This window comes from Uranotaenia lowii, chromosome 3 (assembly GCF_029784155.1).
Source record: "Uranotaenia lowii strain MFRU-FL chromosome 3, ASM2978415v1, whole genome shotgun sequence".
In the NCBI taxonomy this organism is placed as follows: domain Eukaryota; kingdom Metazoa; phylum Arthropoda; class Insecta; order Diptera; family Culicidae; genus Uranotaenia; species Uranotaenia lowii.
This window is the reverse complement of record NC_073693.1, coordinates 282,156,362-282,180,742: the sequence shown is the minus strand read 5'-3', so window position 1 is coordinate 282,180,742 and position 24,381 is coordinate 282,156,362. Positions and strand designations below refer to the sequence as shown.

General features: G+C 37.6%; 1 protein-coding gene across 15 annotated transcripts in view; it reads left to right on the top strand.

The window, feature by feature from the left end:
• The window catches only part of LOC129755607 (tropomyosin-2), a 146,335-nt gene that overhangs the window by 57,194 nt on the left and 64,760 nt on the right, over positions 1-24,381 (top strand). For 3 of the 15 annotated variants that reach the window (XM_055752186.1, XM_055752187.1, XM_055752195.1), the window contains exon 1: positions 10,550-10,865. The exons of the other annotated variants lie outside the window; for them this stretch is intronic. In XM_055752186.1, the coding sequence (XP_055608161.1) occupies positions 10,719-10,865 (147 nt within the window). In that variant the 5' untranslated portion in view covers positions 10,550-10,718. Of the gene's footprint in view, positions 1-10,549; positions 10,866-24,381 lie in introns of those variants that run through there. 15 annotated transcript variants of the gene reach the window in all.

Here is a 24,381-nt window from a genome sequence, read left to right as displayed (position 1 = left end):
TCCGTAGATCTGGCAAGGCTGATTGACAACTCTGCTCGTTACCCGAGTTAACACGAGCTGTAAGCGTCTCGGACAGCGAGTGTGAGAGCTCTCTTATCTGAGTGAGAGAATGAGAATTCTAGACAAGAGCGCCCTGGTGTTTCAGTTAATTTCTTCCTGGCTGTCAGCATTGCCACATTCAAATCTTTACATTAATTGGAAAACAAATATTCAAAAATATGCACCGAAATGCGCACCCACAACCAAAAAGGTCATCAGTGGTAAATATAGAGAAATTGTTTTTTTTTTATTTTGTTCGACTGTTGATACCACTTCTGTGCATTTTAAATTTAAAATGACATATTTCTAATCAAAATTAAGTAATTGCCTAAAAGTTGCTTTCTTTCAACTGTGATTTTTTTTCTCATTATTGACCACCTTTATATAAATCTGAATTCTGTCTTTTTTTTTAAAATAAAATGTTGAATCGATTGGTTTCTATTTCCTATTTCAAAACGTTTTTTTGTGGTCTAACTAATCTGAACCAAATTCCAAAAATCTGTCTTCTATGTGGACAAAATCTGTACCGAAAAATAATCAAATTTTTTTTAATTTTTAGATTGGCAACCATGCCCACTTCTGTTTTGGTTTTTTTTTGCTTGAAAAAATAACTGTCAAAGGTGAGATACCAGATGGTTTTGACATTAGGACATCACGAAGAAAACAATCAGCGCTTTAATTTATGCTACAGAAGAGCGCAGCTTCTTGGCTGACCAGCAGTTTTATTTTTTTTACAGATTTAACTACACACCCCGTTTGTTTTTGGCAACACGCCCGAAAATTTTATGTTGCCAAAATCTAACGGTTTTTATGTCATTTTTTTTTTCAAAATAATCAAAATTAATGTAAAACATACCTAATGTATGTATGTATGTATGTATGTATGGTTCCCCCATCGGTAGCAAGGTCCTGCCTATGTCTGTGTGGCTCGGCCTTCGAATTACTTCTAGGGCTTCCACGGCCGATGGTTCGTCGAAGGGAGGCATCCAACCCTCAGAAACCTGCAATGGTTGGCAACCCACTCCGCTTGCAATAGTTTCTTCAGATTATCCCCAGATGCATTTCTTCTTAAAATATATGATTTATCATATATTGATCTGAAGAATAAGGAATAATATAATACTGGAATATATAAAATAAAAATATAAGCATATATCTATATAATGACAACAATGTTTAAAAGAAATAAAATAATATATAAAATTATAAAATAAAATAATTATTAAAAGTTTTTAAAAGGATACAGTTTCTTGCAATCATCAGCAAGTTTGGATTTTGCGTTTTAGGTATTCTGTATAGAAATCTCATATTCACAACACTCAAATTTAATTTATGTTCCGGTTATTTTAAACAAAGCAATCAAAACCCCGTCTTCAACTCACACACAAAAGCTCACTGGACTTGCAAATCATAAAAACATAAACCAAGTCTCTGTATGGGGTGGCCGCAAAACTAATAAAATGGGAGGAATCATCGAAAGCCTGATTGCGGATAATGACTTAACGCTGCTGAACACTGGAGAACACACTCGTCTCGATCCAGTATCTGGATTAACTGCGCCGCTTGATCTTACCTTGACCTCCACCTGTTTAGCCAACAAATTCCTTTGGAGTGTCGACAAAGACTGCAGGAATAGCGATCATTTTCCTGTGAAAATCTCCATTGCCACTCAGTTTTCAGCGATTACCAACAGGCGAAGATGGATTTTTGAAAATGCTGACTGGATGGAGTTCGAACGCCTTATTTTAGAATCTATTCCACCTGAGAAAAAATTTTCTAGCTGTGAGTTTATTGAGCAAATTAGAAAAGCAGCTGAAAATAGCATACCTAGAACATCCGGTATTGTAGGACCGAAAGCGGTCCCTTGGTGGAACGAAAACGTCGCAGCATTAATCAAACAACGTCGCAAAAAGCTGAGAATATTGAGAAGAATGTCAGATCGGGATCCTAGAAGAGTCGAAGCACTAAAAAATTTTCAAGAGATTCGAAACACTACCAGGTCAGCTATCCTTGATGCCAAAAGTACATCCTGGACAAATTTTGTCAATGATATTAACCCCAATACGCCGACAACCGATGTCTGGAAAAAGGTCAATGCCCTTCGCGGACAACGACGAGTACGTCAATACTGCTTAGAAATCAACGGCAATATAACTGAAGATCCGCTTGAAAAAGCTAATATATTTGCAGACTTCTTCTATAAAACGTCAGCTACTCAAAGCTATAAACCAACTTTTCAACAACAAAAATCGGAAACCGAAAAATCACTAATCTCGTTAGATGGTGGCGACCAATTAGATTTCAACGCAAATTTCAAAATTGAAGAACTCTTATGGGCATTGGATAAATGTAAAGGGAAATCAGCTGGACCTGATTCCATAAGTTACCCAATTCTACGCCATCTACCATATATCACCAAAATTACAACTCTTGAGATAATCAACGACATATGGACTTCGGGCCAACTACCAGATGATTGGAAGAAAGGACTTGTCATCCCCATCCTCAAGCCTGGTAAAAATTCTCGAAAACCTGACAACTATCGCCCAATCACACTTCTGAACTGTATTGGTAAGGTCATGGAACGTATGGTAAATCGAAGGCTTACCACTTATCTATCTAAAAACAATTTTTTCAATTCTCGACAATATGCTTTTCTGAGTGGGAAAGGTACCGATGCTTATTTTGCAGACTTGGAACAAATTCTACTACCTGTCCTGAACGAAAGCATCCACTGCGACATGGCTTTACTTGACATTAGTAAAGCTTATGACCAAGCTTGGAGATACCCTATTCTTTCCAAACTAGCAAAATATGGAGTAAGAGGTAAGATGGGAAAATATATTGAAAATTTTTTAATCGATCGTACTTTCGTTGTTTGTGTTGAAAACAAACAGTCAGCATTGAAGCAACAAGAAAACGGGGTTCCTCAGGGCTCAGTCATGTCTGTGACCCTATTTTTAGTCGCTATGGAATCAATGTTTGAAATAATACCTAAAGAAGTTGATATTTTCACTTACGCCGATGATATACTTTTAATTTCTAAGGGAAAATCTCAACAAGAGGTCCGAAATAAATTACAGAACGCTGTAAACGTTGTTCATAAATGGGCAAGTGAAATCGGATTTACACTCTCGCCAACAAAATCTCAAGTGATCCACCCTTGTCGAAAATATAAACATGAACAAGTACCACAAGTTACAATTGATGACGAACTAGTTGAAGAAGTGAACGTCGCTAAATTACTCGGTATTACACTCGATAGGCGCCTACGTTTCAAAGCCCATGCAAAGAATTGCCGAAAATCATTAGATTCTACGACAAAACTGTTCCAGATGATAGGAAATCGACTTATTGGAGCAAATCGACGTTCCATGATAAAATTACATACCAATCTCACAATTCCCAAAATCTTCTATGGGATTGGATTTTATAGTATAGGCGGTCACCAGATTGTCAATATACTGGAACCTGTTTATAATTCGATCGTTCGAAGCATCACCGGTGCATTCAGATCTAGTCCTGTTAAATCAATATACGCAGAATCCGGAATATTACCTTTTCGCTACATGTACACTTTGCAACTCTCATTGAAAGCAATTCAGATTGCCCAGAGATATAGCAATTCTGTAGAACTAAGACATCCTTTAACTAACCGTGTTAACAATTTGTTAACTGCCCTTCAAATTCAACCATTACCCGAAATTGAAATTTTACTTCGAAATGGAAATCGAATATGGAATCAAACAACACTCAAAATTGATTGGTGTTTAAAGAAATCGCTACACTCGGGAGTAAGATCGCATACAGCAATTCCTATATACAGGGATCATGTTCAGAAACTCTATAGTACAAGCTGCAAAATTTTCACAGACGGATCTGTAGCTCACAATAAAGTTGGTTTAGGACTATGGTCAAGCGATCTACGAATCTCCAAAAGAATTCCTGATGAGTGCTCCATATTTTCAGCTGAGGCGTTCGCAATATTAGAAGCCGTCCGATATGCACAGGCTACTACAATTCCTACAGTGATTTTTTCGGACTCTGCTAGCTGCATTTCAGCAATCGAAAGCGGGACCTCAAAGCACCCTTGGATTCAGGCTATAGAGGCAGAATCGGCTTCTAAACATATATCTTTTTGCTGGATTCCAGGACATGCTGGAATAATGGGTAACAGTCTAGCTGATGAACTAGCAAATGCTGGCAGAAATGAACCGATAACACAGCTCCGAATTCCAGCTCAAGACGTAGTTCGTAACATAAAGTCCAGTATAAGACTGGCCTGGGAAAAAGAATGGGATTTAGAAAGAGAAAAATTCTTAAGGAAAATTAAAAATACCACAACTGTTTGGAAAGATCGATCTTCTAGGGAAGAAATGCGAGCACTCTGTCGTCTCAGAATCGGCCACACTAGGTTAACACACTCAGGACTCTTCAGCAGACAGCGGAGCAAATTGGATTGTGAAGCTTGTGGCGCGGTTGCTTCTGTCCAACACATACTTCTAGACTGCCGGAAATATAATGACACTCGAGAAAAATTCAGGATCGTCGGTGACATCAGCGAGGTACTATCCAATCAAGAGGAGAGAGAGAATTGTTTGATAGAATTTCTTAAAGAAACTAGATTATTAAGAGAACTGTAAAAGTGTAAATGTAAATACTTTCTTGACCCGAATGACAATTGTTAAAGGGTCTTTAATAAATATTAATAATAATAATAATAATAAACCAAGTCTACTATTGAACTCCGTTGAACGCAATCGAGATCATTTTTACAATTTATTCGCAACCTCTCAATACAACCTAAACTCTTCCACCGGGATTGATAATCCATTTGGAGAAAACTTCCTCTTAAAAAGCTAATCTCTTCCACAATTTTTTTTACGGTGTCGGATATGCTTTCGAATCCCGCACTTTCGCTAAACACTACCCAGAAACAAAAAAAAGCCCGCTTGCTCTCACAGTTTTTTCTTCAGCAAATCCACTCTTCCAGCTCATTCTATCGCTGTTACTCTCCGCACTTTTCTCATTCCACTTCTGGAACCTAAAAAAATTACCAACACCTATGCACGACGTAACCAAACTTTCAAAGCCTCTATCCCGCTTCACCTCCTCAGAATGAAACATTATGGTTGAAATCGAAGCACGCCATCAAACCCAAAAAATAACAATGTCAATCAGAGATTAATGCAAACCACGAAATTTCCATTCAATCTAGCAAGTAGGCATGTGCCACGCTCCAAAAGATGGCCTCAATTTGGCACACTCTCCGATTATCCGGAAATCCAAGCAGGCCGACAACAGGAATAACACACAAACACAATCGCGCGCGACGTCAACGAACTTTCGCAAATAACGGGAAAGAAAAAATCGACGACTTGCGGCACAGCCTCTTCGGAAAACCCCCATTCATCACAAATCCAAACCCTCTTTATTAAAAGGAATCCGACCAATTCACTTCCGGAAAAAGACCAAACGGCACCAAGTATTGAAATCAACCCTCGATCAGCACTCGAAACCAAAATATTGCTCATTGCAAACGCGACCAGAGCGCACCCAAAAACCGTACCGTACTGCTCGGCCTGCCGAACGCGAATGATTAATGTAAAACATACCTAATATACGCAAAAAAAATTTGATTTGACTCAATTATATTAGTTTTAAGCAGTAAAACATGGAAAAATCATTTTTTAATGTTGCCAAAAACGAACGGGTTTTCACGGATGTTGCCGAAATCTAAGGGAATATGTGTTTGGCTTAATTGAGAAATTATAAAAAAGAACAAAATGTAATTAAATGTGTTGAATTTGAGCAGAACTAGTTTCTTCTAAATAAGCTGCAGACCATGACTTCCCGCTAGTCGCCGGGCAACCTAAACGAAGTATTCACAAACTTTTTTTTAAAGAATTTTGGCGCTTAAGCCAATATTTTTCCTTAACCTTGTTTGGTTTTAAACTCAATCTTGAAAACAACGTCTTCTTCAACACCAAAACGTTTTTGGACCCTTTTACCGAAATCAGGACAATTCAAGAGTTCGAACCGCAGCGTCTTTTCTCGTAAAAGTAGCAAAAAAAACTGTGTTAGCTCTCAGATTTCTCCTCAACACAATGCGCAATAGATTTTTTCAGAAACGGTGTATGCCCTTAAGCTTGTTAGGCGGTTTCAACTGATTCTCGCCGTACACCTTGTACAAAACTTTCATTTTGTCAGCCAAAACAACATACTGTTTTACAAAAAAAGTTTGAGTTTGAAGTCCAAACATCACACTTTCTAATGTATAATAAATTATAAAAAATTTCATTGTGTTAAGCCTAGTCCACACTCGGCAACTTGAACTGCGATTTCGGTTGCTGAGACTTGTGTATGTTTACATCTTGGTTGCTGAATGTCTTCCATACTTGTCGGGAGACTTGAGACGAGCATCTCATCAAATGTAAACAAAAACAAGTCTCAGCAACCGAAATCGCAGTCCAAGTTGCCTAGTGTGAACTAGGCTTTAGATGTGCCAGAATGTTTTGATATGAAGAAACAATGTTCTTAAAATTAGATGACGTCTTGTTATGGCGTTTAACCCATGAGTTTAAATGAATTTAGGAAAAAATTAACATGATTTCATTCTTATCATTTTTTCAACAAACTGCTGTAAAAATTTTGTGACTATTATTGTGAGCGACAGACGTGGCTGAGTGAATCTCTGAATTGAGATTCGTAAGTACATATTGTGAAATCACCACAATAGCGTAGTTGGTAAAATAAGATGCAACGATTGTTTGTTTATTATTCGGCCACTGGTGGTGAGAAGACGGATTGGCTGAGAAAGCACAGATTTTTAAGGCTGCTGCAACGATTCTTTGTTTATGATTTGGCCACCGGTGAAAAGGCGGATTGGCTGAGGGAGCGCAGATTTTTAAGGCTAACTGCTACGAAAAAATTGTTTCTGATTCGGCCACCGGTAAAGAGACGGGGTGCAGATTTTTTCTATATTTTGGCTCTTGTAAATAAAAACAGAGCAACAGGAAAATCAGAGATCGGAATGGCTGTTGCTAAGAATGTTTTCGGATTGTTCCGGCTCTGATAAACAAAAACAGAGCTGTAGGAAAAGCACATATTCGAATGACTGTTGCTAAGAATGTTTTCGAATTGTTCCAGCTTTTTCAAACAAAGGCAGAGCGGCAAGAAAAGTACAGATTTGAAAGGTTTTTTTTTCTAGTTGGGATGTAGAACTAAGATGAAGGATATTTGGGAAAATAAACAACTTGTCAGGTTGGTTTTTACGACGTAAAAATTTCTTTGCCAAGTTATGAATTCGTGTAAATTTAAACGAAAACTATGTCCAGGAGTGATCATAGCTGTCCAGATAAAATAAATGGCTCTAAATTTGTGTTGGGTGAGTACCATAAGCTTCATTCTTCACTGTGTGAATAGTGAGTATCATTTTTTTCATTACAGAGGCAAACGAAATAATCAAAACATATGCTTTTTTACACTCCTTAAACGGCCAGTAGCGCCAATGGTAGTGGTCAGAAATGTCCAAGTGGACTCCCAATGGCCAGTCCCACAATGCGATAATTACAAATGCCATCGATCAATGATTTCTACGTACTAACTGTATAGGTTTACCATTTAAAACCTTTCTTCAATCATCTTCGAATTAATAAGTGAAGATTTGGGCCAATTAAATTAGTTTTTGCAACCAAAATTATCGATTGATCAAAAGGACGTTTGCGCCAAAAGAGGAATGGAATATGTCGTATACACATTTTCATTGACAAGAATTGAATTAATGTAAGTTTCAAGTACATCATCATGTTCTGCGTCCAGTTTTACATCAAATTTCGCATTTGCAGAAGAATTTGAAACATCTTTCTTAAAACATACCAGGTGGTTCATACGACCTAATCTTAACAAATTTGGAACAAAATGTCGAAAATTTGTGTCACATTTCTGTGATAAATTTCCCTTCTTGTTCAACTTTTTATCAAACAAATGTACAGGTATATAACCTGGTGCCCGACCGTTCTCCTGCTAATTGGCACAACGCTAGTCGATTCGCACAAACGTGGAATGTATCTTCAACAAGAATGCACACCCAATGGCCTACTGCCGTTTTGTGATGTGATGTGAATGAGAAACCCAACTCAAAATTCCGGGAACGGTCACACTGGGACCCGTTTATACCTGTCAGTGCCAGTGCCTTAGTTTGTTTATTTTGTTTTGAAAACTTGTTTCATGGTGCAAAACCCCTTAAAATTCGTACGGTTTTTCAACTTTAGGAATTTTGCGAGTTGAACATTTCAAATCTAGTCTAATTTCAAATAAGAAACAAATTTATTATTTTCAATGAGTTCCAGTAAAATGTTTTTGCATAATTCAGAAAATTTCGATACGTCTGACGTTTTTTGTTGCTGTTCATTACCCCGCAACTGCGCCGAAATTGTAACACAAAAAATCAACGTCTGTTGTTGTTATTTATCATATACCGCTTTTGCTTAGTTATTCATTCTAACGGAGTACTCTCCCGCAGTTTGACGTTAGCAAACAAAAGATAGACTACGCGGGACCGTAAACATTCGAGATCGGAGAACAAATGAAAACGGAAGCGAGCCGTACCCTTTTACAGGTGTTTCCTCCAACCATTGTTGTTCCGAGTTACATTACCTAGACCCAGGTTCGTTTGCTTGAAATGCAAATGCTGCGCAGCGTCCGCTTTTGTTAAGCGGGTGCGTATTTACCTTCCTAACTTTGATTACCAAACTCTCAAACTTGTCAATCTAGTACCACCAGATTCCCGCTTCGTTGTTTTTGTTACATTGGCGACGGTGACTGCCTTGACTTCCAGGCGACCACCACCACTCCCTCTGTAATCATTTATTAAATATGACTAATATGAGTCAACGAAAAGTTTTTTTTGCCCTTCTCATTCGCAAAAAAAGTTCAAGCATTCTTCCGTCCGAGTTCCTCCGACTGTGGAAGTAGTTAGCCGGTGGTACCTACATGAAATGTGTCGTCTACTCGGCCGGGACTTGGAATTGCGGGGATGACGAAAGCGATTCTCTCACGTTGTTCGCTGGAGCGAAGCTGCTCCGGCACAGCAAGGTTGAGGGAAGAGTGAATGGCCGTTTTTCGCCGCGGACGACCAAAAATCAACTTCGATTGGGAAACACTGTCCAACATTACGACGGACTTGCGGAGCCTCTTTGAGAGATGAGTTCACCCTTCGTTTTTGCGTGTAAACGTGTGTATTGAATCAAAACGCAGGAGGTTGTGAGTTCCTCCGGAACTCACTCGCGGTCGGTGGCCCCCTCCTTGAGACAGTGGGTCAAGATCGCGTACACGTACCTACTTCGACACCACTTTAATTGCTTGCTGCCGCGTTTGCGGCGTCGACGGAACCGGGTCCAGGCAATTTTGTCCTTTTTTGGACAACACTCTGTTGGATTCGGTGGGGGTCATCAATAGCTGTCATTAGCGACGACGGACGGAATTGAGCATGAACTTGGTGGCTTGACACCCGATGCTGTGGTAGATTTCTCATCTCAGGTACACACAAGTGGTGGTCGAGCCAAAGTTGGTTATGATTTTTTCGTCTACCCAAATCTGTCATCCATCCACCAGTAACAAGGGAAGTGTCCTTCCATATCGAGAGGCGAGGTGGCTACCTCGATTGTTGATGATTGTACATGCACTCTGCTGTGCTGTGATGATGATGAGTGCGGAATCCGGTCACTCAGTCAGCTGAACTAACACATCGGAAGAACTGGGCACGCCGCCATCTTGGTGGCGAGTTCGCTTGCTGGCTGATTGAATGATGATGATGTAGGCTCCAGCCAGGCCCGTTCCGTTTCGCTCTTTTAGTATTGTAGTAGTTGTTGACGAAGTGAGTACTTTAGTTCGGTAACCGTAGTTTTGCTCCAATCCGTGATAGATTTGTTGGGTTTTTTGAAGGGTTTACAACGATTATTCGATATCGGTTTGGTTCCGGTTTCCGGTTTAAAAGTCGCGTTTGTTTATCCTGTAATTGATTTCGTGGACGTGGAATTCAATCGTCATCGGGTGGAGCATCCTGCAGCATATTCTTGAAATCGCCTTCTTTTTTTTTCGCTCGTCTCCCCCATCTTTCACAGTGTGAACTCGTGTGCTTTTATATGGGGTTGCGAGGGTGTGTTATCTAGGAAGGAAAATCAATCGTTGGTGGTCAATTCATTGTGATCTGACCCGTTGGCTTGGATCTTATTGAGTGTTTAAAAAAAAACCAGGCAAAAGAATCAAAGTTCAAGTTTGAGGAAATTAATCTTTCATCAATGAAGAGTTGAAAGAGGAGAAAAAATTATTCGGGCGTGTGTGTTCCTTTTTCTGCACTTAAACCTCTTTCTCGTTCGTTTGTTTGTCCCTGTGTTGGTGTGAGGTGGAAATTTCATTCGGAAGAAGTTTTTTTTTCGGGGAAACCTAAATTTCTTTCGAATGACCGAAAAAATAATGTTTTTGTGATGTTTGTTTGTTTTTTATCTAGAAAAAGTTAATCGTGCAACAATTGTGTTCCTCCGTAAAATTCTAAAAAAAAGTTACAGCGGAATCTACATTCCAGCTCCAAGTGTGATTTAGCAATCCAATTATAGTTTTATACATATTTAAAAATAAGCTTAAAAAGTTAAAACAAAAAAAAATTAAAGGAATATATCATGGCTGCGAATCTGCAACAAAGTGGCACCCTGTTGGATGTGCTGAAGAAGAAGATGCGGCAGACCAAGGAGGAGATGGAGAAGTACAAGGATGAGTGCGAGGAGTTCCACAAAAAGCTGCAGAATGAAGTCATGCGACGTGAGGAAGTAAGTGGCCCCGGCTCTTTTAGTAAATCAGCAGAAAAAAAAGACTTGAACAATACCTACTAAGAGTAAAACCTCGATTCTCCCAGTCAAGGATTTCCCGCAGTTAACTGCAAGAGCACCAGACACCGGTTATGGCACGACAATTACCGGTTGGTCTCGCGGCGAACAATCGCAACTTTCTGATGGAATTGGTTAGGGCAAGGGGGCACAGGAAACATTATTCCTTTCCACTTTTGGAACAATCTCTAGCGAAAACCGCTGATTAATCAACCCTGCCCGCAATGAGGGGAGAGATAACGAACGACAGATACGCCACCTTGCGTTGAGCGCATCACCTAGTTTGTTTTGCGTCTGACTAGCTGGCGTCAAGTCACAAGTGTCAGAGAGATCTGTCAAGGTGGTACAGATTGTCAATCCGAGCCCCGAGAGTTGTAATGAGTAACAGCTACTCGAGCTAATTCCATTCATGGCAATCGTCCTTGTCCGGCAACTAAGCCGTTTTTGGAAGCCACAAATCACCACTCTCGGCTGCGCCTCGATTGCGAACTTCTGTCGAAGTAAACTTTTATGTTAACTCACACCTTCAATTTGTAAAAACTTGAAAAAATTGTCACTCTTCCCTGACACGATCGAACCATAAGTATTGGTTCCGATCCCGAGAAGATGGCCACATTGGATTCTCTCGGTAAACAGGTGGTTTCAAACCCCCTGGATCGAACGATCGATCAAGTGGTTGAAGCGTTTCGACTCATCCACACCATCGTTGTAAGGTGGGTTCAATTCCCTTCTTGCACCGCTGCAAAATCCCGAAGCGAATACATTTTTGGAATTTTCAATGGGTCTACCAACGAAAAAAAAAACAGTGCGGTACCACTACTACTTGCACCAAAAACGGCGAAGAACCGTACATTCTCTGTGCGCATGCCTCCGTTTCGTTCCGGGACGAGTGGCAATCCCAAGTGTCAAAGTCGTAAAATGTTTCCCCGAGAACCCGAGGATGGACTCACACATACCGTCTTGCTTTCTAATGTCTCGAAACTCAAGTGAACCGAAGACGGGAAAACAACAACCAAAAACAAAAGAGACCAACCAAGTTGCTGTAAGCAGGAGGAAAACAGTTGTAGAAAAACAGTAGTTTTTCTTCGTTGGCTTTTTTCTTCTCTAGTTGGGAAGGTTGGATTGTGAATGTTGATGAAGTTCAATCCCCTTTTTCTTTTGGGATAAAATCGGGAAATAACAACCACTTTCTTCGGTTGTTCTGTTAGCTCGTTTTGACACCTGTAGTTTTGTAATCTCAACTCTCATCGATTAAGTCGTAAGGAAATTGAAAAAAAATCAGAATTTTGAAAAAAAATTAGTTCTAAATTTTGACAAACCTGAAATTTTATCTGGAACTGAAACCTGCCCCTGAAATTGAAATACTGGATTCGGAATTAAACATCAGAATCCTAGATCTGATTTTAATTTTTTTTTTTCTTTCAAAACATTAAAAAAAAAAAAAATAAATAAATTAAACTTGAAATTGAATTTCATAATCTAAATTTCAATTTAAATCTAAATTTCATACTTTTTCTCTGTTCCTCTGAATCTCAGATTTTAATTACAAACATTTAAGTATTCTAATCTTAATCTGACCTTAACATTTGAATCTCGATGGAGAAATCTGTACTGAATTTTAAATCTGCAATCACAAACATTAAATCTGTATTCTGAATTCTGGTTCCTGAATCACAAATTCGATATTTGATTGCTTAATCTCCAATTTCAATTAATTTCTAGCCTGTGAAACCAAATCTGCTATTTTGACTTCCAAATCTAAAACCAAATTCTTTTTGAATCCAAACACTGAAACTGATTTCTCGTTTTTGGATTCGAAATTTGAAACCTGCATCTTAGAGCAGATTATAATTTCGCATTTTTCTAATAATTGCAGAATCTCAAATGTTGGTCGATAAAAAATATGAACCTTTATCTGCACTTTTATCTCATTTCTGGATCTGAAACCTAAATTCTTCACTTGAAACTTAATTCTTAATCTTAGATCTAAAATTGAAATTTGGTTTGAAATCTCAAAACCTGAATCTGGTTTTTAAATAAGAGTCTGAAGTTGAAACATATACTGAAATTTCAATTTGCAATCACACATCTAAAAACTAAAACCTGAATTCTTCATTCGAGGAATTTTGATCAAGATCTCAACTCTCAAACTGAAGCTTGAATTCTAAAACTAAAACATGGTCCAAGGTCTGAATCTTAACTTTGAAATCTTAAATCTGGCTTCAGAGTTCTGGGTCCACGATTTGTTTTAAATTTTCATCTTCGTTCTGAAGGCAGAAACCGATGACAGCTTGACTGACTGACCTCTTATTAAAAGCAGGAATTTTCGAGTGTTTATTGATTACATAAAACACGTTTAAAAATATTTTATTTGTCTTTTAGTTTCTCAGAAAACATGTATCTAATTCGAATTCGAAACAGGGTAAAGCTGTTGAAATTATTCACGATTAAAAGCCGATACATAATCTAATTCTGCATCTGATTCTTAATTTAACAACTTTAATTAAATTTACAAATCGGATTCTGAATTCTTGGAATACAAATCAACCTTTGGAATTCTGCAATTAGAATCAAGAATCTGTTATCTGCGTCATTATTCAGTATTTTAATTCTGAAAAATGCATTTTAAATTTGGAACCTACACTCAAAATCTTATCGTAATTAGTGTTCATTTGTATCCTGAAATTGGCATAACAAACTCGAAATCAAATGTAAAATCTAGATTAAAATATGGACTCTAACGTAGAACTTGAATCTCAAATATAGATTCAGGATGGTAGATTTGAATCTGAAATTTTAATTTTTCATGTAGAAACCGAATCTGAAATTTGTAACTTGTGTCTTGAAGCTGAAACTTGAAAGCAGAACCTCAGTTTTATTTATGTTTAGTAAATCAGAATTTGTTTCCAAACAAAATTTTCGAATCATATTTAAAATTTAAAATTCAAATATCAGGTTCAAAATTCAAATTTAAATCAAAGGTTGTGCTCCCAAACTTTAATTTTGTGTTCCAAATTTAGATCGGATTTCGAGTTGTAAATAAATTGAACAGACGGCTATTTCGCACAATTTCAATATTGTTGCAGAAATTCCTCAATTGTTAAAAAAAATAAAACTTTTATTTCAAAATAAAATTTGAGATTAAATATGATGTACATTTGCAAAATTTCACATTTACACATTCAAATTTGGTGCTATTATGAGCAATAGGCCAATCTAGTATCAAGCAAATATTCATGAAAATTAAATTCAAAGTGTTGCCATTACCAGATGAAAAAATATTTCAGTCTGTTTCAGACGAATGTTTGTATAGATTATATAAAATAAACGAAAATTTCTATTAGTTTTTGCTTATTGGTTAAGTTTTGACAGTTGTTGAACATCCGATATTGCTCGTTTTTTCCATAAATATGGTTAAAAACATACAAAACAATCAAATGGGGTTTTGGCAAATTTATGCCAAACATTGTTCACTAGATGCAGAAAGATGTTTGTGATAGATTTAAATATTTTTTTTTTAGAATTTCAAAAATAATACAAGTTTTTAATATATTGTGACATAATGTAATTGATTTAAAAAAAACGGAAAATTGGGTTTAAAAATTTCGAATATAATAAGTGAGTGACCCAATTTCCGTACCCTGGGTTCCCATGGGTCACGGCGGCGGTGTGCATGCTTGTGATAATGATGGTTTACTATCATTGTCCTGAGAGGGTCGTTGCACACATCTTGTCAAGCATGGATCATAATATGACTCAAATTAGAAGGCGTGATGGACACCTTTATTTTCATTAAATTAGCGGTAGGTTCAGTGGTGTCCCAATTTTTCATGATCCATGCTGGTAAGATGAATGGGAGTTGAAACACTTGCCCTCCCTTCCGTTGAACAATGGGAAAATTTTGTAGTGAAAATATCACATTTTGCCGTCATAAAGTGATACTTTTCAATAGGGCATAATTTGTTTGGTAAGGTAGTTAGCTAGTTTAGTTTCATAGAATTAGGATGTTTCAAGTATTGCTAGGTTAGGTATAGGTAATGGTATTCGCCTCCCCAATGCTCTAGAAAGTGTGCATTTGCGGTTTATGAATTTCGTTGGCTTATTCTTAAATCAAGCATTTTACAAGAACTAGGGGCTCATTGGATGGTAATGCTGTTTTGACAAATATGATATTTCAGTTTGTAATACACTTTCGACATTTGTTTTTATTTATTTATTTACTTTTGGTAGATCTATACATTTTTCGGTTAGGATTGAAATTCATAAATCGAAGTTTAAAATAGAAAATATGATTTCGATAAGCAAGAATGAGTAGATAGTTCAGATCTTTCATTTCGGGCATTTAAAAACAGGCACACGGTTTATTTGAATTGAACCCCTATCGTGTAGATTGAGTATTAAAGTTTGTTTGAGAAGTTGACCACAATTCATGATAAGGTTTTAAAGAACAGCACTGTTATTTTCCTGTTCCGTTGATAAGTTGACGATAACAATAAAGCTATTGCTATTTAGGCTTACAGTTCATTGTTGATGAGTTAAAGAGTCACCTTTTCTAGATTCTGTTTTTATGATATCCTAATTGAGTTATTGAATAACCGTGTAGTCGCGTAGAATCAATCACTTGAATATATCTTTTACTTAGCAAATCTATAATAATTTCTAAATCAAACTAGGAAGAATCCAAATTTATGGAAACGAGTAAGGTAGATGACAGGTAGGGAAAATTCAACTACGGTAAGATAGTGAACCCTTCTAACAACGATATCGAGGCGTTAGCATATGATACCATATTATTTGATACCATACTGCTATTGCTCGATTGAATTGAAGGTTGGGTTAACTCGAAGTTCATATGGGGCCCACCAACCGTCCTAGTCCGTCGAGCACTATCTTAACGCTTCCCTAAACTGGTGCTTCAGAACCCTCGGGCTCTGTTGCCGCTATCCTTTTCTAAGCTATTCTACTCTCATTTAAAATTTTCCTCTTCTGTCCCCGTTCTGTTTTTCCTTTCCGGGTCAGCCAGGCGCTCATAAACCCATAAACAAAAAAAAAATAAGTGAGTGACCCAATTTCCATCTTCAGCAGTTTGATTTTTGCTCTTCCAATTGTTTGAATTATCGAAGAATTCATGAAGTTTTCCAATAAAATGCCTTAATCCTTACCGAAAATTAGAAGGAGGGAGGTAACAAAATAAGAATTTAATGTTTGTTCTGGCCCAATCAAATTCGGGAAGTTCTTTCACTTGAGAATATGTCTGACAAAAACATCAAAAAGAGGTCTTAACAAGAAGCTCTCTTGCTGTCGCAGACTTGAGCTTGCGAAAAATCAACTTCTTTACTGGATTATTTAAAACCCGTTTTGCTGAAGATTGCCTTTAGGTCACTGTCATTGAACTTGGTTTCCCATATTGATGAAAACTTTCGTAATTTTGAACAACAATTACGAGAATCTATTGGTCACACTCTCCTTGCAACGTTCTATCTTAAATCGAATTGGGAAGTATTTGGTGAACTTTTTCTGCAAAAAAACATATAAGAAATATCAAATTTTCTCATTAAAAGCATTCCAGGGAAAGGTTGAGCTTTTAGGGCAGTGCTCATCCCATAATGTATTTACTTTTTAAAGGATTCAAACGAATATAAAATGAACTTGTGCCCTTCAAAAAAAGAATCCATTTCTTTACATCGCCGACCATAGCTCTCTCGAAAAACTTGTGGAAAGCTAAGGTTGCCAGATTGCCTGGTTTTATCCGAGTTTTCCCGGATAATGAATATAAAATTTGGGCAAAGTCCGTTCTAGCCCGGTTCTCATAAGAAAAGCCGGATTTCGCCCAGGATTATTCTCGTTCTCAAATCAAACTAAAAAGCTTACCTTACGATTTAAAATCTGCTGATAAATGTTGATGTAAACAATTTTTTTCAAGTTTTTTTCTTGATTTTGGATGAGTAATTCCCAGGTTTTGACCAAATTTCCCGGATTTTGTTCGACAATGTTGAATTCAAATGCCCGGATTTTGCCAGGTTTTTAGATAAAATAGCCCGGATACGTGTTGAAAATATTCTGACAACCTTAGTCTTAGCTGAATTGCTGAAAACCGTCTTTCTGGAGGTTGCAACTTATTTTTTTGTTCAGGAATTTTGCTTTTAAAAAGTCACTCTTCCCCAAACTTGAAACATGAACTTGTTTTTTTTTTTGTGCTAAGTTCCGCTCTCTTTCGATCGCATCGATTTAGAAAAAAAAAATAGATGGAGTCAATTGAATCTCCATGGATGGGGCAAAACTTCGCAGATAGACTTATCCGATGAAAGAGAGTGAGAGAATTTTTTTCATATGCTCTCCTTAAGCTGTACGGGGAGAGACAAATCGCACTGCAATAAAAAGTGAGATTGTCAACACATAAGAGTGAGCGAGAGCATTCACATCTGCTGATGAAGAGAATTCCCTTCTCCGGAAAAATGTATTGCGCATTGTGTTGAGGAGAAATCTGAGCGTTAACACAGTTTTTTTCTTGGTACGTTCACGAGAAAAAAAAACCCTGCTTTCTGATTCAGAGGTGCCAGAGGTGTCCTAATATTTCAGTATTTGTCCTGATTTTCGAAAGGCCGCCCTGGAAAGCGTTTTGAAATAACCAAACGAAACCGTATTTATTGAACATTTCATTTAGAAAAAGACAGAAGTCAGATTCATGTGAAATTCGCCAATTTTGAGAAATAATAACAAAGTTTAAAGTAGCTTCCTGATTTTAAAACACCTTTTAGATATATAATTAATTTTGATTATTGAATAATTTAGAGAACAGAAATGATATCAACAGTCAAACAACAATTACAAAAAAAATACTACTGATTTTCCTAATTTTTTCCACTGAAGATGTTTTTTTTTGTTGATGCACATTTCGGTGCAGATTTTGTGTTGGTCTTATTTTGTTTTAATAAGAGTAAAGATTTGAATGTGGCAACGCTGACAGCAGGGAAAACATTATTGTTATTGTTTTTACGTTGTGTGGTAGGAGTCTAAATATTTTTTTTCTTCATTTACACTGAGGAAGAGCGTTGTCAGATCTACGGATTTTAAGCATTTCTAAGGAGCTACGGATCGATGCTCACAATCTACGGACTTTCAGCATTTCCTACCGGTTTTCTACGGATTATCGAAAAAATTAACAGGATTCTGCTGATAGTCGAAAATTTGACCTGACGACCAAAAAAAAAGTAAAGTTAAATTTTGCCAAAATCAATACATTTTTCGATTTTCGTCAAACCTACGGACTTGAGTGGTTTGCAATCTGGCAACGCTGCGGGGCGCTCTTGGCTAGAATTCTCTTTCTCCAGCTCAGATGCGAAAGCTCTCACACATGCCGTCCGGATCACTTACAGCCATGGTTGCCACATGAACAGATACATAGATAGGAGGTACAGATTTTTGAGCTTATTTTTGATACAGAATCTGTACGTACAGATGACAGATTTTCAAAATTTAATTTTTGACTTTTAAAAACAAAAAAGTTTCTACATTTTTCTTTCATCCAGTTTATTGAAAACTTTCTAGAAAATGAGTCAAAAGTTAGTCTTATTATTCTGGCGATAGGAGTTCCTTACTGGGAAGTACACGATGGAATTATTAGATTTCCAAATTTGCTACAAATAATTAAATATCTGATTATAATCCCCCACTATCCTTAGAACGAAAAGTTTTTTAAGGATCAACGGCGGATCGAAAAATGTTGTATTAAATATAACGCTCATAAATCGTTTTAATAAAACTATGCATAAACATCATGAACTTTATGAAGTGTTTGTTATAAAAAATATTTTTTAATGTCAGTGACTAAAGAGAGAAAATAAAAATGATTAAATGAGTTTCACAAAAAATTTTAATTAAAAAACTGTACTATGTGCAATAAAGTATCTGTCTTTTTTAAGATTAAAAATAAGGAACCAAAATCTTCACGGTACAGATTTTTGAGTTTTCGGTACAGATGAAAAAGATTTTTTTATGAGCGGTACAGATTTGGATGTGGCAACACTGCTTACAGCTCGCGTGAATTCGGATAACGAGTAGAGCACGATCAGTGAAAGAGAATTACACTCGGAAGCCGAACTGAAAACAGTGTTGTTTTCTTCCGGCTCTTTGTGTTTTGGGAGGAGCCGACCAACCATGATCATCTCAAACGATAAAGATATCAAATTTGAAATTATTCTGGGCTGGCATTCAGCTATTAGGTGATGGACCAATCTTAACTTAATAACTCAATAAAAGTAATTTTGAATGAATTAAGCGGATATAATCGATGTTTCTAAAAATATTGCCAACTTTTTGATAATTTTTTCTTACTTTGAAAATGTAACCCTTGAATATTGATAAAGCAGAGTTGTGGGAGAAATATTTATTGTCAGAATAAGCTTAAAAGGCCAGAAAAAATGTTGCCACACTTCTTAAAGTTTAGAGATTCACATTTTAAGTGCCGACGTCATTTTAGAAATTTGGATTCGGGCTGAAAATTTTGATTCTTGAGTTAAAGTTGAGAACAAGGAAAACTAATTTGAACTCAAATTAAGCTTCCAGGCTCAAAACTCCGGTTGAGTTTTCATTTCCACTCATATTCAGATTTCAATGATTTGAGATTCCGAGCTCAATTTTGGTTCTTAATTTCTGATTCAAATCCATACAGTTGATTGAGATTATGATTAATTTCGTCTACCTGCCAAGCAGCAGAAGTTATCGAACGATAAATTAATTCCATCCGAAGCCGAATCATCCGGCATTTCTTGGCGTTATGAATTTTTAATTCAGTATCCGCTCCCCGGCCGAATCACGTTTATCTCATTTATCGAATTCCTCTTTCGTGGTGTGGTGGGTATCAAGAAGACAATTTTCCAAGCCAAATATGCTAAGTAGCTAGCTCTGGTAATGGAACTCATTGGCCTAACGCGATGAGGTGTCTCGCGGGATCCCTCGAACTCTCGAGTCTTTCCGAGGAGGTTTCCTAGTGGTGGTTCAATCTAACCATCACACTGTTTCCAAGTCAAGGTGAATGTGTGGAGGTTACTTTGGGGGTACTCGATTCAAGTGCCTTCCTTCTACCGAAGTAGGTGCCCAACATGGTTGCACTTTTTTTCTTTTTATGACTTCGGGGAGCTCTCAACACCCATTGACTGTCTTTGAGCAAAGCACTCTTTTTTTTGGCTCTTCTTCTCCGACCGGATTGATTCGACGAGGAGTGCATTTTAATAAAAAAAAAATCGGACTGTGGTGGGTACCACGCCCCGGCCGGCGAGCTTTGCTCGATTCGTCGGCCACTTACCACACATTAAACCACAACATGTGTGTTGCGGCGTGCGGGTGCCGGTGTATTAGTACCGCAAATGCGGAATGCATGATGAGACAAACCGCTCGGCACGACTCAGCTCTAATCGTTTCAAGTAAGTAGGCTTTTTGGACGACTTCAAGGTTGTTGGTGGAGTCTTTTTCGGAGGTACTTTCGGTTCCACCAACTACACTCACTCGACAATCGGCCCGGCCGATGAAGTCAGCTCCCAATCGGAAAAAGAGGAAGCGTTCGGCTAATGGTCGACCTTGAGCATAATGACGGTCGCCATGTAAGCGACAACAGCGGCGACGAATAGTCGTCGCCGTCGCCAATGCGATTTCAAGTCCGGTCACTTGCCGGCTTAGGCAGTTGTGTTGTCATGCCGGTTATAACGGCTAACGCGATGGAATTTTTGATGAGCCAAATTCCTTGTACCAATCTCGTTGGACACTTCCCACGATTTTTGGATCAATCACCGATCCGTCCTTCAAAATCGAAGGAACTCCGAATAGTTTCAGCGAACCCATCATTCTTCATACCATCATCATCGTCATCGTGCTTGTGGCAAATGACATCACACTCTTCCATACTTTCTGTTTGCCTAGTGGTCAATGCGCGATGTCATCAAAAGCATTGCGCCAAGTACCTGTACTTATGTATGTTGTGAAACTTCTATGAACTCCCCATATTGGTAACTGAACGTCACCGGACGCTTTCCTTTGACGATTTCAAGCGATTCATCAACTTCCACAGGTGATTAGTCACCATATTTTCTCGTTGTGTGTCCGAGCTCAGTCCCCCCGAATTGGATTCTTCGGACTGAGAAGTGTTATCGATTGTGACAACTCTCTTACTCCTTTTAAGGTCGTCCCGCGCGCATAGCGCACGTCGCAATCGCAAAAATGGCTATCCGGTTTGTATCTGTGGTGATGTCATTCATCCCTCAAGGTCATTCGCGATTCTGCTTGGGTCCGCACCGGGGATCACGATTGACGATTGCAGTATCTCTCGGCAATCAGACACCCCCTTTTTAGGGGGTCGCGTAGAGAGTTAGATCTAGCCCGGAGATATACCCTAGAGTTCTACCCCGAGCTACAGGCAGGTTTCCATATTTCTGATCACCAGTCCTTTTCTCGAGAAATTTTTATTTTATTTCTCGTCTCTACCGCAAGTAAGCGTACCTTATCTAGCTAGCGCGCGGTATCGGTTGATTTGCTTGATTTGGTTAGCTCATTAGTCTTGCGAGAAATGGATTTGCTTGTACGGTGAGTCATCTTGCGATGGTCGTGTAACTTGTGAGTTGTAAGGAATTGAAAGTACTGTATACTCTTCACGAGTCTAAGATAAATTTTCTGTTTCGAAGGCTTTTTACGCACGTAAAGGTCGTTCTGCCTGATAGATCACCAAAACAACCGGATTCTAAATGCCAATGGAACAACTCCTTCTAATAGGTCAGTGGGCTTCACCACAGGATATGTAGGTACTATTAAATTTCTCTAGACTTAGTGAGGCCTTCAATGAGGTGGAACCAAATTGAAACCGGTAGTCTAGTCAGTCAGTTGACCTAATTGTCGGTCCAACACTGAAATTTGAGACTTTCACAACCGGAAATTGTGATATATCCTCTTTTTCTACAACTTGAACCAAAAAAAAGAGCAAGATAATCAATGCTATCGGCACCTTCTCGATAACGATTGGTTTGGTATGATAAGATATACACGGAATTCCGTTTGATATTGTGATATTGGGCTACTCATAGTAAATTTTCAGACATCAAGCAAGATCAAAAATAGGTTTGCAGCCTGTATAAGGGATAAGTGTTAGGACTCGAAATCATCAATTCCAGACGTTTTCTCTTGTTAAAGATTGTGTGTATGTTGATGTCTCGATTTACTTTTAGAATTTTAGAAAAATCTAAACTTGTTTTACATGATAACACATTTGTTAACACATTAAAGACAGCGAAGAAATCTAAGCCGAGAAACATCAAAATTCGGTATTTTACATCTCAAAATTCGCTGGACCAAATTTTACAAATCTAATATTTTTGAATTACCGAAAGTATTGTTTTCAATTTTGTAGGATCACGTTTCATCATAAGATTTATAACATTGGAGTAATGCTTCTAGGATTAGTCATCGCGAAAAACGAAAAATCTCGTACATATTTGGTCCGAAATGTATTGAGATGAAATTATAGGATAGGATCACATTTTCATATGTGATGAAAGAAATTAGAGAAACATGAACTATCAAAGAACGAAAGAACATAAGCCGTAAATATCATGAAAATTTCGAAAAAGATACAACGGCTCACCGACAGGACTTGAACCTGCAATCTCCGCTTCGGTACAACGGCGCGTTAGCCAATTCCACCACGGTGAACGTGATGGAACCGGCGAACACGAGCAATCGAGCTCTGCCGATCAACTGCTGGACCTTCTATCGAAACACCATGTATATCCCGCATGTGATCTTTCCCTCTATTGATCTCTCTTGTTTCTCTAACCCCACCCATCGACTCGGGATTTTAGCCGAGCGAGCACATGGTCGATTGCTTCGGGTTTGCCGCAACTTACGGTCAGATGAAGAAGCAATCAGTGCCGCTCAAGGTTCCGAGCAGACCAGTTACACAGGGAGGTGTTGCTCTGTTGAAATCAATACTGATGTTATGAAATCGCTTGGTACATCTTTGTACCTGAAAATGATCACATTTTCATATGACATAATATGGCTAGACACTGAAAAATGAAAGCAAAAGAACTATTTCTCTTCAATCTCAATTTCCAATTCAAATTGGTATCAAAAATTTAATTTTTTGAAGACTTTCGCAGAAAGACCGAAAGACTGACTTCTGCATATAAAAGTGACTATTGACAGCTGGCAGCAACCAGATCCAGGAATACCAATAGAAAAAATATAACGGATGTTTCAATTTTAGTTCACTGGGTGGTGGATGGACTGTATAATAATCATAGGATTAGAAAGTTTAGTTTCGACTATTTTTTAGATCTCATAAGCAAATTTCTTTCACAGTCAAAGCTTTGGCTTTCAGAAATGCTTGTAAGTAGGGGCCAGTTTTCTGCATCCAATTTACATAAATTCACAGAAAAACACCTAAAATCTTCAAATAACTCTTTGAAAACAGATAAGGAAAGAATAGTGTTGATTTTTACAAACTTACAAAATCACAATGATAGTATTTGATAACCCTCAAATGTATGGGCAAATATGCCATTGAGGAATTTCCTACTAATCTGATAAGTTAAAACATACTTCATATCGAATAAAAAAAAACATACAAAAAACCATTTTTTTATGGGAATTTCAGAGGATTCATCCAATTTTTGTAAAAGGGCATCTAAAGGATTCGACAGGAATTATGTCATCCTGTGAAGTTGATAGCATCAAGTTAATTGATAGCATCAAGTGCAAGTTGGGAAATAAGAGAAGGTAATTTTGGTGTACCTTAGATTTGTTAGTTCGGTCCTCTACTTTTTACGAACCGATAGAATTTTTTTATGGTGAGAATTCAAACTTGATTCAAACCTCATTAAAACTTTTTAGAGATGAGAGTTGTTAGTAGTGACAAATTGACATTTCTTGTATTGGTTTAGCACGAATCGAGTTTCGTGTGTCGACTTTTGAACTGCTTTTACTGTTCAAACTCATTGCTTGAGTTCTTGATAAAGAATCACACTCGTGGAATGTTATTAGGGAAAAATGGAGAGACTTGGTTCCATTTTCTTGTTTTCATCATATCTTTAAAAATCGTCGTCTTTTACAGTTTCTGATATTCTGTAATTCTAATTTTCTATGCTCCGAAAATTAGGACGATATTTGATCCCGTAGATGATTTTTTTTATTTTTTTATTTTTTATTTTCGTAGTGCGTAGTGCATTTTCGTAGTGCGAAAAACAATTTCATTATTGAAAGTAACCCCCCTTATGAGGTTCCAGAGAAGCAAACGAGGTATTCTACGCTAAACTCGAAATTTGAAATTCTTAATCAAGTTTTGACCATTGGGTAAGGTTATTCATGAGTAACAATCCTAACTCAGAAATAATTCTAAAACCTCAAAAACTAATACTAAACTAATTCTGATTCAGTTTTCAAAATTTTCTTACTTGTTGATAGAAATTCGTTTTTG